We start from the raw sequence: 14433 nt of genomic DNA on the forward strand, positions 1-14433 counted from the left end.
ACTTCTGAGGGTGTGGTGAGGCAAGGTAGAAAAAAAGAAAAGAAAAAAGCAGATGGCTTTTCAGACATATTACAAAAGAAACGTCCCAAGCTTCATTAGCTGAGTTAAAAAGTACCGTCTTGTCTGTAACTGTAATAGGGAAAAGGAACCGTGGGTGGTTCTTTGAAGAGAGATTTCTTTTGGGGGGGGGAACAGGAAATGGAGGAGGAGACGAGAATCTGGCAAGAAAAGACCAATGCAGGGCCAGGAACATAAACTATGGTTATGGCAACTTGCAAATCATTCCTTTGCTTGAGATTGCTTATTAATATATTAGGCCAGAATGGATTTGCTGATGGGAGATTGTAGTTGGAACATAACCTACTGAAGACCGTTTTTATTTATTTAGTTAAGTTAAAAATTGGAGAAGATCCCTTGTGTGCTCCCTCCCTCCCTCCCCCCTCTCTCACACACACAGACACACAGAAACACACACACACACACACACACACGCTAAAGCAAGGAAGTTTCTGGGATACTTATATTGTCCAAGACTCATTTTGTGTAGCCTGTAGAGATTTCTGAGAACTTGAAAAAAGTCAGTGGTAAGCACCCTTCATACAAATGAGTAAGAAATAGGTGTTTTTAAGTGCTTCGCCATATCGAAGGGACACCGATGATGCCCACAGAAGGCTTTATCCAAGTTTGTTCTCTTATATGGTAACTTTTTTATATGGTAACTCCGCATAACGGAGCGAGCTCCCGTTACTTGTCCCAGCTTCTGCCAACCTAGCAGTTCGGAAGCATGCAAAAATGCAAGTAGAAAAATAGGGACCACCTTTGGTGGGAAGGTAACAGCGTTCCGTGCGCCTTCGACGTTTAGTCATGCTGGCCACACGACCCCGGAGGCGTCTTCGGCTGGCTCTACGGCTTTGAAATGGAGACGAGCACCGCCCCCTAGAGCCGGGAACGACTAGCACATATGTGCGAGGGGAACCTTTACCTTTATGATAACTTTCTATATACGAGAGTTATGCAATGTTCACTTCGCTGATTATGCCTTGATTTCATGCAAGTCTCCTGTCTCAGACTCCGTATGAGTGAATTATGAAAGAGTTGGTTTTCATGCTACTTCCCCCGCCTTGTCTTTCACATTTTTCCTATTAAGATTCTTTGTAGTTGTTTCTCAAGAAACTTGGCACTCGGTTGTGTTTATTTGGCTGATTTTAGTTTGGCAAAGAGAAGAAACCTCACAGTGCAACTGCTGGATCTCTGAATCCCCAAAAGCTTTTGTCGTCTTTGTTGTTTCTGCCAGGTGTATTTAAAAAATAATAATAATCCATGTCTGTATGCAGTTTTTCGTAACCTTTAAAATGTTTTCCTCCAGTATGTCTTGCAGACACTGGTTTTCTATACCCTTTTCTTTTTAGATGAGTGGCCTAGATCTGATCAAAGGGCTAGGATGCCATTTTTCAGCACAGGTTTTTTTTTTTAAAAAGTTTTATTGTTTTAATTAAACAAAAACACAAAAAAAAGAATCATCCTTTGTTACATCTTGTAGTAAGCGTGTTGATTGGTAACAAATACATTTCGTGCGTTTCTTGCACAATCATTACATATACTTCAATTCAAATTGAATTGTACATTTTAAAATTTATGTATTTTACTATCACTGTACCACAGTTCTCGTTTGGTTACAGTTATTTAAATGTGCTTTTATCTAAAATGATTTGTATTTAAAGACACAGCCACCTACTGGCATGCATTCGCAATCTCAATAAACCTCCAATGACTTTACACCTTTATAACATATTCTAAAACAAAGTCAGTTAGTAGGATATCTAAGCATTCCCTCCCGTTTCCCCCCCAAAAAACTCACAAATTAAAGCTTATGTCCAATTTGCTTTTACTGGTACAACACACCTGTATATATCATTAAACATTATCCATTAACATTTCCTTGTATTTATTGTAGTTAACTAAAAATTATTTACTATTTATATCACCTCTCCTCTCATCAGGCCAACACAGTTTTTTTTTTATTAAAAAGTTTTTTTTAATTTTTAATTTAAAACAAATACAACATCTTTCTTTACATGCTATAGAAAGTATATCAGTTGGTTACAAATAGACTTTCGTGCATCTCTTCCACAGTCAACAAACATAATTCATGTTAACTCGAGCATTTTAACTCAAATATTCATACATATCACCATCATCATATATCCGTTTTCATTTGACGTGGATGTGAGGGCGATATGGCTGCGACATCTGTCACCCCATTGATCGCCAGGGTTGATTCGGCTGATCTGGCTGCCTAGGCGGGTGTCCCCTTCCTCCCTCACCGCTCCATGTGCGTCCCTCCCGAAGCTGCGCGCTCAGTGGAAGAGGACGACCATCCCAGATAGAAGGAGTGTACCGATCTTCGGTCAAGGGTATACGATAGCTGCGCTCCCCTGCTAGAACCTCCAAACAAGCTCAAGGCCAACACAGTTTTGATATATGCTTACGGAGGGGCAGAATACAGAAGAGTTTAGCTTATTTTGTGGCCTCCCTTTGTTGCTTCACAATCATCTCCACACTTGCTGAGTTGACTTGGGTCCAAACCATCCTCAAATTTGAAGAGATGTTTACAGTGGAAAACAGAATCACGTTAACATACTTTGTGGATTTACTTAGATGCCCGTTTTACAAAATATCATCCCAAAGGCCTTGAATTCTATAACCTTTCCATCTTTGCTTGTTTGAGACAACAAAGGGACTTTGTTAGTATTTATGTGTGAGTGTATGTGTGTGTGAGTGAGTGTGTGTTGACAATAATTGAATCAAGCAGGTATAGACTTTACTGTAGTGGGCCCATTTGAAATTTGGAAGCATGTTGTTGGTACAAGTATTCCTTGACTTACAACCCCAACTGAGCTCCCGTGACTTGTCCCAGCTTCTGCCAACCTAGAGGTTTGAAAGCATATTAAAAATGCAAGTAGAAAAATAGGAACCACCTTTGGTGGGAAGGTGGGAAGCCTTTCGTGCAGCTTCGGCGTTTAGTCATGCCGGCCACACGACCACGGAGACGTCTTTGGACAGTGCTGGCTCTTTGGCTTTGAAACGGAGCTGAGCACCGCCCCCCCCTAGAGTCGGGAACAACTAGCACCTATGTGCAAAGGGAACCTTTTACCTTTACCTTAAATAGAAATAAAATGGAAAAAAAATCAAATTATATATTAGGTTGGGTTCAATGTGTGAGGGCGCTGGAAAGTTATTTTTGGTAGCCCCTGTATAAAACTGATTGGATTTCAGGAGTAGGTTTTAATTTATTAGATTTTGTTATGGATGCGTCTTCTGATGATTAGAACTGTCCTGAAAAGACAGCCTGGGCCATAAAAACTAGCCAAATATATAGACAGTCCTGAGTTTGCCAAAATATATATGGGGATTTGAGACTCTTTGATTCCCTTTGGCCTTTATTTTAATGTTTTAAATTATACTTTCATGTGGTGTTAGAAATATCAAATGTGTAGCAAGTCCTTTCAGGTGAAAATAACAGTTTAAAAACGCCACTCTTATTTGTATACTTTTTTCCATCTTTCCTACAGTTTGGCATCCTATTCGACATAGGCTACTTCCCTAGGACAGCAAAAAATTAAGTTGCACAACAGTAGTTTGAACCTTTCTGTGCACCTCCATGAAGTGATGTGGTTTTACCGTTAAATCAGCATCCTGTTGTGCAATACTCCTTTTTCCTTTTTCAGTCCATCACCATCAGACAGCAAATTGACTCACATCAGTGTTCTGATTTAGGTTAATTGATTTAAAAGCATTAACTGACCTCCAACAGAGGGGGAACAAAAGTTATTTTTATAAACGTTTTTGGAAAAAATATAAAGGTCAGCAGTAAAAGTGCTATTCCCTTTTTCCTCAGATACAGGAACATGGTTATTATCAAGCAGGCTGCAAGTACAACTTTTGCAATATATAGAAGTGGACAATTAATTATCACAGAGACATACCATACCTAAAACCAAGGTTGACTCAGCCTTCCATCCTTCTGAGGTGGATAAAATGAGGACCCAGATTGTTGGGGGCCATATGCTGACTCTGTAAACTGCTTAGAGAGGGCTGTAAAAGCAATATATAAGTCTAAGTGCTATTGCTAAATACTATAAGAGAACATAAAAACAGCAGAGAAATTGACAGCTCCCCCAAGATAAATTACGTGATCTTAGAGGTCTTTATAAAGTTTTTACTTCGTGGCAGAAATTAGAAGTTGCCTAGTGGGTATTGGTGTTGTTGTTAGTTGCGTCCAACCCATCGCGATCCCTTGGATACTACTAAGCTGTATCCATTATCATTTCATTATTGTTATTATAGTTAATTAATTGTTAGCAAATAAACATTTGATAGCAATCTAAAACAATCTAAGAGTTACAAAATTCCTACTTATTAATCACCAAAATCAACTAATTTTTTATTATCAACTTTCATCGTCAACCTGTATCTTTCCAGTAACAAAATAATCTTATCTCTCTTGCCAATTGTGGGGTCAGTCTTCTTTTTATCTCCTTTATAAGGTTTTTATAGACTTCTCTCCGCACGTTGTTGCTTAAAGGATATCTCAGGTAATCACGTTGCCCACCAGCTGCTACTAAAATTAGCTTGTCTTTGGTTATCAATCTTGCTTCTGATAAAAATTCTCTTCTTAAGTCCATCATCATTACTATTTTTTCTTCTTCTGTGTCCTGGAATCTGGAGTAGAGGTCCAATTCGTTGAATTCCCTTTTCCATATTCCCTTCTTTCCACTTTCACCCACATTTGCTCCATTAATAAATTCATCTATTGTCTTATCTTTATCTTCTATATCTTCATTCTCCCCTTTAATTTTGGGGGCTTCAACCCATCATCTTTTGCTGTGAGGAAGACTAGTCTTTCCAACTTCTTCTCAATTCTCCCATATCCTTCCAATAGATTTTGAATTCCACCCAAGATATTTTGGAATTTTAAGGTTTCCTCATCTGAATATTGATCTATGTTTTCAAAACAGAAGAAAGAAAGAAAAAAACTAATAGTCACTGCCACTCTAGCCTTCCAGGCCTCTTTTATTTTTTATTTTAGATTGACTTGAACACAAATTCTTTTATGCTCTTCAAAGGAGAAGGGTTCTGTTCCCCCACTTCTTTCCCCTGCCAAAATAGTTCTCAAAGGCACCTGTGAAAACAATTCCTGCCCTTGGCTCTTTATCAGTTTCTGTAAACAAGTTGCAAACCCTTCAGCTACAAAGTCAGTGAAGTCAAAGAAGGAAAGAAAATAGATACGTTGTTTCAAAAACCCCAGCCTCTGACCTCTGAGTCACAGTGTACTACTTTTCACTTTCTAATATTTATCTCTGGCTTATAGGAAACAAAGTTCTTTAGATTTCTTTTAGTGAAAGTAGTAGGAAGAATTGTTAAAATAAGAAGGAAGGTTTTAATCCAGAAGTCAAAAAATAAAGCAACAAAAATCAGAAGAAAAAAAAATCAATCCGTTCACTTTAAGAGGAGAAATGAGAAATGTTGCGAGCACTTCAATCCACAAAGAATAGTTACAAAGGAAAAAAAGCTTTCCACAGCAATCCAATTAGGGTTAATTTTGCCACTCAGTTCTTTTGCTTAAGGATCTAATTTGATTTAAAAAAAATTCTTTGGGTAGTCTTTCGCAAAATAGAAAAAATACCTCACCAGATGGACTCACTTTCTCTTTTCACTTCCTTCCTTCTGGAGCATCCCAATTTCATCAGCCTGGGGGCTGCCTGTTTACCGCCAGCTTGAAGCACTTCCCTTGGGTTAATCAGGGACTTTGCGGTGTCCCTGAGACCAGCAAGGCTTCGTCTTCCTGATCACCATCTCTATGGGACAGTTTAGGTCTCAATGGACCATCCAGCGGCAAAAGTGTCAACGGCAGTCTCAGAGTAGCGAGATTGCACGTTGTGACATCACGATGTGGCTCCTCCTTCCACGGAGTGGGTAGTCTTAAGGAGGATATTTCCTAAGAGCTTCATACATTATTACCTAGGATTAAAATGATATTATGAGCCAAGCTATGGAGGTTTGATGTCACTTGAAAGCCTTTCTGTGTAAATGCAGAAAGAACAACCTTTCTAAGAGAAGATCACAATGTACAACTAGTCCTTGACTTATAATCATTTGTTTAGTGACTAAAGTTTCAACAGCACTGAAAAAAGTGACTTATAACCATTTTTCACACTGATGGCAATATCTCTATGGTCACATGATCAAAATTTGGACATTGGGCAACTGGCAGGTATTTATGACGGTTGCAGTGTCCCGGGGTTGTGTGATTCCCTTTTGCGACCTTCTGACAAGCAAAGTTAATGGGGAAGCCATATTCACTTAACAACCATGTTATTAGCTTAACACCTGCAGGGATTCACTTAACAACTGTGGCAAGAAAGGGGTAAAACTCACTTAACCACTTTCTTGCTTAGCAACAGAACTTTGGGGCTCAATTGTGGCCTTAAGTCAAGAACTACTTTTATCTGTAGTTGCCTAGGAAAAGAGATTCATCACAACATAATACAGAAATGGAACTTACACAGTATTTCCAGTTTCAGGTTCTTTGCATTCACTATGATTCTTACTGTAAGGGGCACGGTAGCTCAGTGGCTGACCTTGTCGATCAGAAAGGTCGGTAGTTTGGCGGTTCGAATCCCTCACCCCAAGTAAACAGAGTGAGCTCCCGTTACTGGCCCCAGGTTCTGCCAACCTAGCAGTTCGAAAGCATCTTAAAATGTAGAAAAATAGGGACCACCTTTGGTGGGAAGGTAACAGCGTTTCGTGTGCCTTCAGCATTGAGTCATGCCGACTACATGACGTCTTCGGACAGTGCTGGCTCTTTGGCTTTGAAACAGCGATGAATACTGCCCCCTAGAGCCAGGAACGACTTGCATGTATGTGCGCGGGGAACCTTTACCTTTACCTATGATTCTTACTATAACCTCAGATTCAACCAGTGCTATAATGGAGTTTCTTGTACATGGTTCAGGAGGAAGAAAGTAGAACTTCCTCCTCCTGCTATAAAATGGTTTACATCTGGCTATTACCATTTACCAGTCAATAAATCATATATAACCTGACATGAGTTTCTCAGTACAAACCATCTGTTCGATTAAAATTCAAGGATATTGCAAAGATCTCTGCTGAATCAGAGCAAAAAAGAAAGACTGGTTCAGTATTTTGTTCCCCCAATGAATGAGTCAAGTCTTACAAGAAGTTTCCCAGCTGGAATATGAATGAAATGCTAACTTCTTAGTGATTTTCTCCAGAAACCTGTATTTAGACATATATTGCTTCCAAACCTTGGGATGGTAAAATTCCTCTGAGGCAACTGTTAAGAGTCTTATCTCTGATTTTGTCCATTCGCTTTAAAGCCATTCAAGCTGGCCACCAATTCATTTATTACAGCAAATTTCATTCTTTAACCATGTATTATGTTAAAAAGTAGTTTCATTTATACTGATTCTACCATCAATTATCTCCTTTTGATGGACCAAGATTCAATATTATGAAAAGAAGAAACTTTTGGCATGTCTCAACAATGGATCACATCATTCCTCTAGTACAGGGATGTCAAACTCAAGGACCGTGGGCCAGTTCCGGCCCGCAATGTGGTCGGATCCGGCCCATGGGCCCTCCTCATCTATCCAGTGCGAAGAGGAAAGATCAGGCCAGTGTAGCTTCAGCCCAGTCAAACCAATGTAAAGAGGAAAGATCAGACTAGCAGTTTGGGGAGTGGTGCCAAGATGGCCACGCCCACCCAGTTGGCCACACCCACCCAGTCAGCCATGCCCACCCAGCCCCCTGAGGCCAACCACAGCTCTGATGTGGCCCTCAATGAAATTGAGTTTGACATCCCTGCTCTGGTACAATCAGGCACAGGGTAAACATAAATGCAACATAAGTAATATGTTTGATAAGTTCTATCAAAGAGATTTTATTACAACAAGAATAGCCATTTTTCATGGTAAAATATTGCCTGTCTTGAAAGGTCAAATGTAGGCTGCATTATTTTAGCGTTTGCTTTTCTTTATAGCAATATTATTTATGGAATATGAATGGAAGTTCTTGTATCTTTCTTCCTCCCATATATCGCCATCGCTCCATCAATTAAATTCTTTGTTTTAACAAAGAACATCTCAGAAGCACCATTTTTATCATTTTTAATTAGTAAGTCAGTGTTAATCAATTTAATCCCCAAGATGATTAAATACGCCGTGGAAACCTACTGTATTAAATGCATATTATCAACCTTGTTAATGAAGAATTCTGTGACTATTATTTACTGAAGACAAATAAGCTGACCTGATTTATAAATAAGAGTGTCAGACTGAAGCCATCTTTTACATTTGGGCCTTCAGACCTGCCATATTTTCTACTGTGGGAAAATGGGAAGGGGGGATTATATAGAATGTGGGTGATATATAGTCAAAATAACATTCTTTTCTCAGAAAGTCAAGGCCACCATGCCCGGCAGCTGCGATGAGATGACTGTGAGTCATCTCCAGTTTGGATGGTGCCTGACTGGATCATGTGACAGACATGTGGGTGCTGGGGCAAGGATTTGGACTTTCTTTTGGGTGGGGAAAAGCCTGGAAACTTTCAGATTCGGGTTTTCCCAGATGTGCCATATGGCATCTCTAACAAAATGCCTGATTTTGAGGAAACTCGAGCCTCTGAGTCTTTTTTCGTTGGAGGTGTTACTTGGAACCCTGACATTGGGTACAAGACTATAAGGATTTTAGAAGTCATCCTAATTCGCTTTACGTCCAAATGAGCAAAAAGTCTAGACTTCTGTGGACTTCTAGGTGAAATGAAACACAGTTTCTTCAAATGTGTGGATGAAAATAAATATAGGTAGCATAGAGATGTATGCGTTTTGAAAAAGGAAAGAATTTATCATCAAAACAAATCAGCATTCCCCAATATCCCCAGAGCCGAGGTGGCGCAGTGGTTAAATGCAGCACTGCAGGCTACTTCAGCTGACTGCAGAGCTGCAGTTCAGCTGTTCAAATCTCACTGGCTCAGGGTTGACTCAGCCTTCCATCCTTCCGAGGTGGGTAAAATGAGGACCCGGATTGTTGTTGGGGGCAATATGCTGACTCTGTAAACCGCTTAGAGAGGGCTGAAAGCCCTATGAAGCGGTATATAAGTCTAACTGCTATTGCTATTGCTATATCCAGTCAGAGTTGAAGACACTTCTTGGATGAGAAGCAAAACGACTTCAAAGAAAAACAAAGTCCAGTTGTCTTCTGAAAAAGCATCTTTGGGACAACCATGACCTGGATGACTGAGAATCTCTACAGATTTATCGGCAGCATATAAATAAATAAATTTTAATACAACCCTTCTTGTCAATCTGCGCAAATTTAGTGTTGGCTGTTAATTGATGAGATTCTTGTGTATAGGCATGAGCAATAAATCAGTTTAACTGGAGCTTAACATGTGGTCTTGATTCTTCCTGGCAGAGATTTGCTTATTAGATCTAGTTTTAACTTGAAAATTCAGCATGCTGAAGAATCTGCAGATGTTTCCAGATCCTGCATTATAGGTCATATCCCATTACGTTGACCTGATTCCAAGTTCATTGCCTGTTACTGATGTATCACAAATTATTATCAGAATTTAGATTCAAAGAAGCCAAATGGGTTTGTTGAATGGGTGTTGAAAAATGAATAAGTCCTGAAAATGTTGGTAGTGAATCGTTGGTCTATGTCAGGGGTGTCAATTTCAATGCCCGTGGGCTGGATCCGGCCCGCAGGTTGCTTAGATCTGGCCCGCGGGGCTGCCCTGGAAACACCGAAGGACCAGCCTGCGGTACCTCTGCCAGCAAAAATGGAGCTCAGGAGGATTGCACGCGGCCCACCCGAGCTCCGTTTTCGGCTGTGACGGCCTCCTGCAAGCAAAAACAGAGCTCCGTTTTCACTAGCAGAGCATTTGAGCCACCACAGTCGCCCCTGACACAAGTGATGCCGAGCTGGCCATGCCTACCTTGACCACGCCCACCCAACCTCTCAAGGTCAAACATAACCCTGATGCGGCCCTCAGTGACATTTGAGTTGCCCTGGTCTACGTTTTGGATAAGAAACTCTTCTTGTTTATTTTAATTTACACTGTCTCTCTTGAATGAATACATAAAGGGAATCTTGATCTGCTATTTGAATTGCTAATTAGATATTTCTGTTTTCCAAATACAGCTGATCCAACTGCTTTGGGCTTTCTCATATCTCCGTGGTCTCTTCTGCTGCTTCCATCCGGCAGCGTATCATTTACTGATAAAAATGTTTCTAATCAAGATCTGCAAGCCTTCACGGAACCAGGAGTTCTCCCTAATCAGTCACTTTCATCGGTTTCTGATTTTGAAAAGGTACAGCTTTCCCACTCATGATTCATTTCTTTAGACTGCACTTAGAAAAATGAGAAAACACTGATAATATTTGTTAGTTACGCCAGGGGTTTTCAAACTGCTCTCAAGCCATGGAACTTGATAACCTCTGATCAAGAAGTAATGCTCTAGTAATAGAAAATTGACTGAGGGTGTCTTAACTTTTTTGCCATTCGTCAAAAACAGCAAAAACGTGGAACACCAGCAAGTTCTCACACAAAATCTAGTTGGAAAATCCTGCCTCTTATATTACCGTATTTTTTTGGAGTATAAGATGCACCTTTTTCCCTCAAAAAAGAGGCTGAAAATCTGGGTGCATCTTATATACTAAATACAGAATTTTTTGCCTCCCGAAGCCCCGCTCCATTCACCAAAATGGGGTTCCACCACAAAATCGCGGAGGACAAAATCGCGCTCGATGAAAGCGCGCATTTGACGTCATCACAGCGCGACGAAAACATCGTGCTGTGATCGAAAAATGTAAAAATAAAGCTAAAACCTTACCCTAACCCCCCAAACCTAACCCTAAACCTAACCGTTAACGTAACGCTAAACCTAACGCTTAACCTAACCCTAAATCTAACCCTAAACCTAACCGTTAACGTAACGCTAAACCTAACGCTAACCCTTAACCTAACGCTAAACCTAACGCTAACGCTCTAAACCTAACCCTAACCCTTAACCTAACCCTAACCCTAAACCTAACCCTTACCTTTATGTGAATCGGCTTGCTTTAATTTTAATTTTATTTCAATTTTTAATTTTTTTCATCGCGCTGTGATGACGTCACATGCGCGCTTTCGTTGAGCGCGATTTTGTCCTCCGCGCTTTTGACGGGTCATGCAAAATGGCCGTGTATAGCCTTTATGGGGCTTTCAAAGTGCTCCTGGGTGCTGGGGAGGGCAGAAATGAGCGAAAAATGGGCCATTTTCGCTCAGTTTTGGCCCCCCAGGAGTACTCTATAAGCCTCCTAAAGGTTATGCATGCCCTTTTTTTTTTAAACAAAAAAATGTGCCGTTTTGGGGAGGTCTGCAGAGTGCAAAACCTTTTTTAAAAAATTGCCTCTTCAAAATCTTGGTGCATCTTATACTTTGGTGCATCTTATACTCTGAAAAATATGGTACTTTTTCTTCTTCTGTGACTGTTAAGATCTGTTTTATATAGGAGTAGCCATCGTGCACAAGAGTGAAGTTGAAAACCCTCTTGCATGCTAAGCATGGAGAAGAAATCTGTTTAGTTAATTTTTAGATTGTGAGTCTGTGGCCATCTACTATCTCATTTTGAATAAATGCATACATTTAAACAATTGTTATTCAAAATATACCGTCCTTCAAATGTTGCGATATGGTTTTCCAGCATTAAAAAGTGTATTTTAAGGAAATGTCTATAAAATGAACTCATTTATGAAACCAATGCACAGTTTGCATAACTGTATATATTAGGCAAAATGTTTACCTAATAGCTTATGCAAATTTTCCTAAAATGGGGAACATTTTACATGTATTTCTTTGGATAAATATGCATCAAAATCCATACAGAATTTAGAACAGATTTTAAAGGGGCTTTAAAATCTTTTCAAGTTCAACCAAATTTGTGAGAATTACAAAAATAAAAAGCTGAGAAATTTAAGGGCATATACCCTAAATAAAAAAAAGAAAGAAATGGAAACTATAAAGTGCCCAAAACTACCTTAGGTAATATAAAAAGACATTTGCAGCAATTCACTTAACAACAGTGGCAAGAAAGGTCAGAAAATGGGACAAAGTGCATTTAACAAATGTCTCACTTATCAGCAGAAATTTTGGACTCCATTGTGGTCACAAATCAAGGACTACCTATAAATTATTTATTTACGATATGTACTTATATTGTTTTGAGATTTGGGGATCGGCAAACAAATACATTTAATTAATTAACTAATCATGAAAATGTGTAAACTTGTGTGACAGTATTTGTAAGGCCAACTTGGCCTTTGCAACAAGCAGTCCTCATCATAATTTTTATAAGCTTAGGTCATAGCTAGGATGTGGGACATGCATGCTGCAGATTAAGTTCTGTGTTTTTAGTGTGGCTGTTCCACCAGCAACTTAGGCAGATTATGATAGCCAAGCCATAATTTAATCATTACATGCCAACTAAACCTTTAACTGGGCAAATTACATGTACATTTCCATTCCTGGTCTTTTATTTATTTGCATATTTTTCCACTGAAGTAGAAGTTTCAGAAAAACTATAGAGTATTTTTTTTCTAACACTTTCCCAACACTTTTCAAACTAAGATAAAATTCATTATTCTAAGACAGAAATTTTTGGTTTAGCAAAATTAATACTATACCTCCAAGCGAACTATATTTTGCATTTAGGTTTTTTTCCAGTGAAAAAATAGATTTCAGCAGAAAAAAATGCACTTATATGTATATATGTGTGTACCAGAGGTGGTATTCAGCAGGTTCTGACCAGTTCTGGAAAACCGGTAGCAGAAATTTTGAGTAGTTCCGTGAAATGGTAAATACCACCTCTGACTGGCCCTGCCCCCATCTATTCTCTGCCTCCTGAGTCCCAGCTGATTAGGAGGGAATGGGGATTTTGCAGTAACCTTCCCCTGGAGTGGGGAGGGAATGGAGATTTTACAGTATCCTTCCCCTGGAATGGGAAGGGAATGGGGATTTTGTAGTATCCTTCTCCAGCCACGCCCATCAAACCACGCCTACCAAGCTATACCAACCAAGCCATACGACACCCGCCAAACCACACCTACAGAACTGGTAATAAAAAATTTGAATCCCACCACTGATGTGTACCTTATACATAGACGTGTGTGTGTTTGTGTGTGTGTGTGTGTGTGTGTCTGTGTGTGTGTGTTTTCAATCGTTTATCAAATAATCTTCTCAGTAGCTTTGTTTTCAGCTTTTTTCTTGAAATCTGAGCATGTTCCACAAAAATGCTAGCCACCAAAACCAATTCCCATTTATAATCACCTCCAGAAACACAATGACAGGGTTTGCATGAGTCTTTTGGTCCGATTCCATCTCCAAACCAAAGAAGTTGTGTACTTGAATATTTTTTCTGGCATCGAATGCTAGAAGACAGACAAAAGAATGCGTTTATGGTCACTCTCTAAATTGGAACCGAAAGATAATAGGTTTTAAAATCAGTAACTTTCTTGCTCCGGGAAAGAGAAAGATTTTTTTTTTTTTAAAGTGAAAACATTTATGTAAGAAAAACGTTGCAGCAGCTGTTTCACATGATTCAATGCTCATGTTGTTAGAAGCCTTGGTGCCTTTTCAGAAACGCTCCATTTTTTTTGTCTACTTCAGTCCTGTCATAAATGAATTGCTTCTTAGAATGTTTGCTACACCATGAATTCCACTGGTATCATTTTGGCTGTGTTGTGTTACAGGTCCACATGTATTCTCTTGGAATGACCCTTTATTGGGGAGCTGACTATGATGTTCCAGAAAGCCAGGTAAGTAATGGACAAATAAGATAAGTAGTCCATGACACAGAAACTCAGGACCCAATAATGTCTAAGTTAACACACTCCCCCCCCCCCTCGCTTTGATGCGAAGCAACACGTCAGGTTTAATAGCCGTAACTGTGAGAGGGATCTTGGAGTCTTAGTGGACAACCAATTAAATATGAGCTATTGATTAAATATGATTAAATATGAAATTGGCCTTCTGCCAATTACCTCCCTGCGACCAATTAGATCTCATAGATTGGGCCTCCTCTGAATTCCATCGGCCAGCCAGTGTCGGCTGGCAACTACAAGGAGGAGGGCCTTCTCAGTAGTAGCCCCGACCCTTTGGAACGAGCTCCCCGTGGAGATTCGTACCCTCACCACCGTCCAGGCCTTCTGCACAGCCCTTAAGAACTGGCTAGCCCGTCAGGCCTGGGGACAAAGATAGCCTCCCGAATGATGAATGAATGTTGCTTATTATTTTTATTATATGTGTCTACGTCATTGTCTGTATTCCCCTTCCTGATTTTATGTGAGCCGCCCTGAGTCCCCTCAGGGAAAA

At 39.8% G+C, this 14433-nt stretch overlaps 1 protein-coding gene across 3 annotated transcripts in view; it reads left to right on the forward strand.

The window, feature by feature from the left end:
* The window catches only part of PTPN13 (protein tyrosine phosphatase non-receptor type 13), a 181211-nt gene that overhangs the window by 59494 nt on the left and 107284 nt on the right, over positions 1 to 14433 (forward strand). For all 3 annotated transcript variants that reach the window (XM_087724069.1, XM_087724070.1, XM_087724071.1), the window contains exons 3-4: positions 10224 to 10393; positions 13812 to 13877. In XM_087724069.1, coding sequence (XP_087580195.1) covers positions 10224 to 10393; positions 13812 to 13877 — 236 coding nt within the window. The remainder of the gene's footprint in view (positions 1 to 10223; positions 10394 to 13811; positions 13878 to 14433) is intronic.

The sequence above is a fragment of the Thamnophis sirtalis genome, unplaced genomic scaffold (assembly GCF_051295495.1).
Source record: "Thamnophis sirtalis isolate CommonGarterSnake01/CBP01778 unplaced genomic scaffold, rThaSir2_p1.2 scaffold_10, whole genome shotgun sequence".
NCBI lineage: Eukaryota > Metazoa > Chordata > Lepidosauria > Squamata > Natricidae > Thamnophis > Thamnophis sirtalis.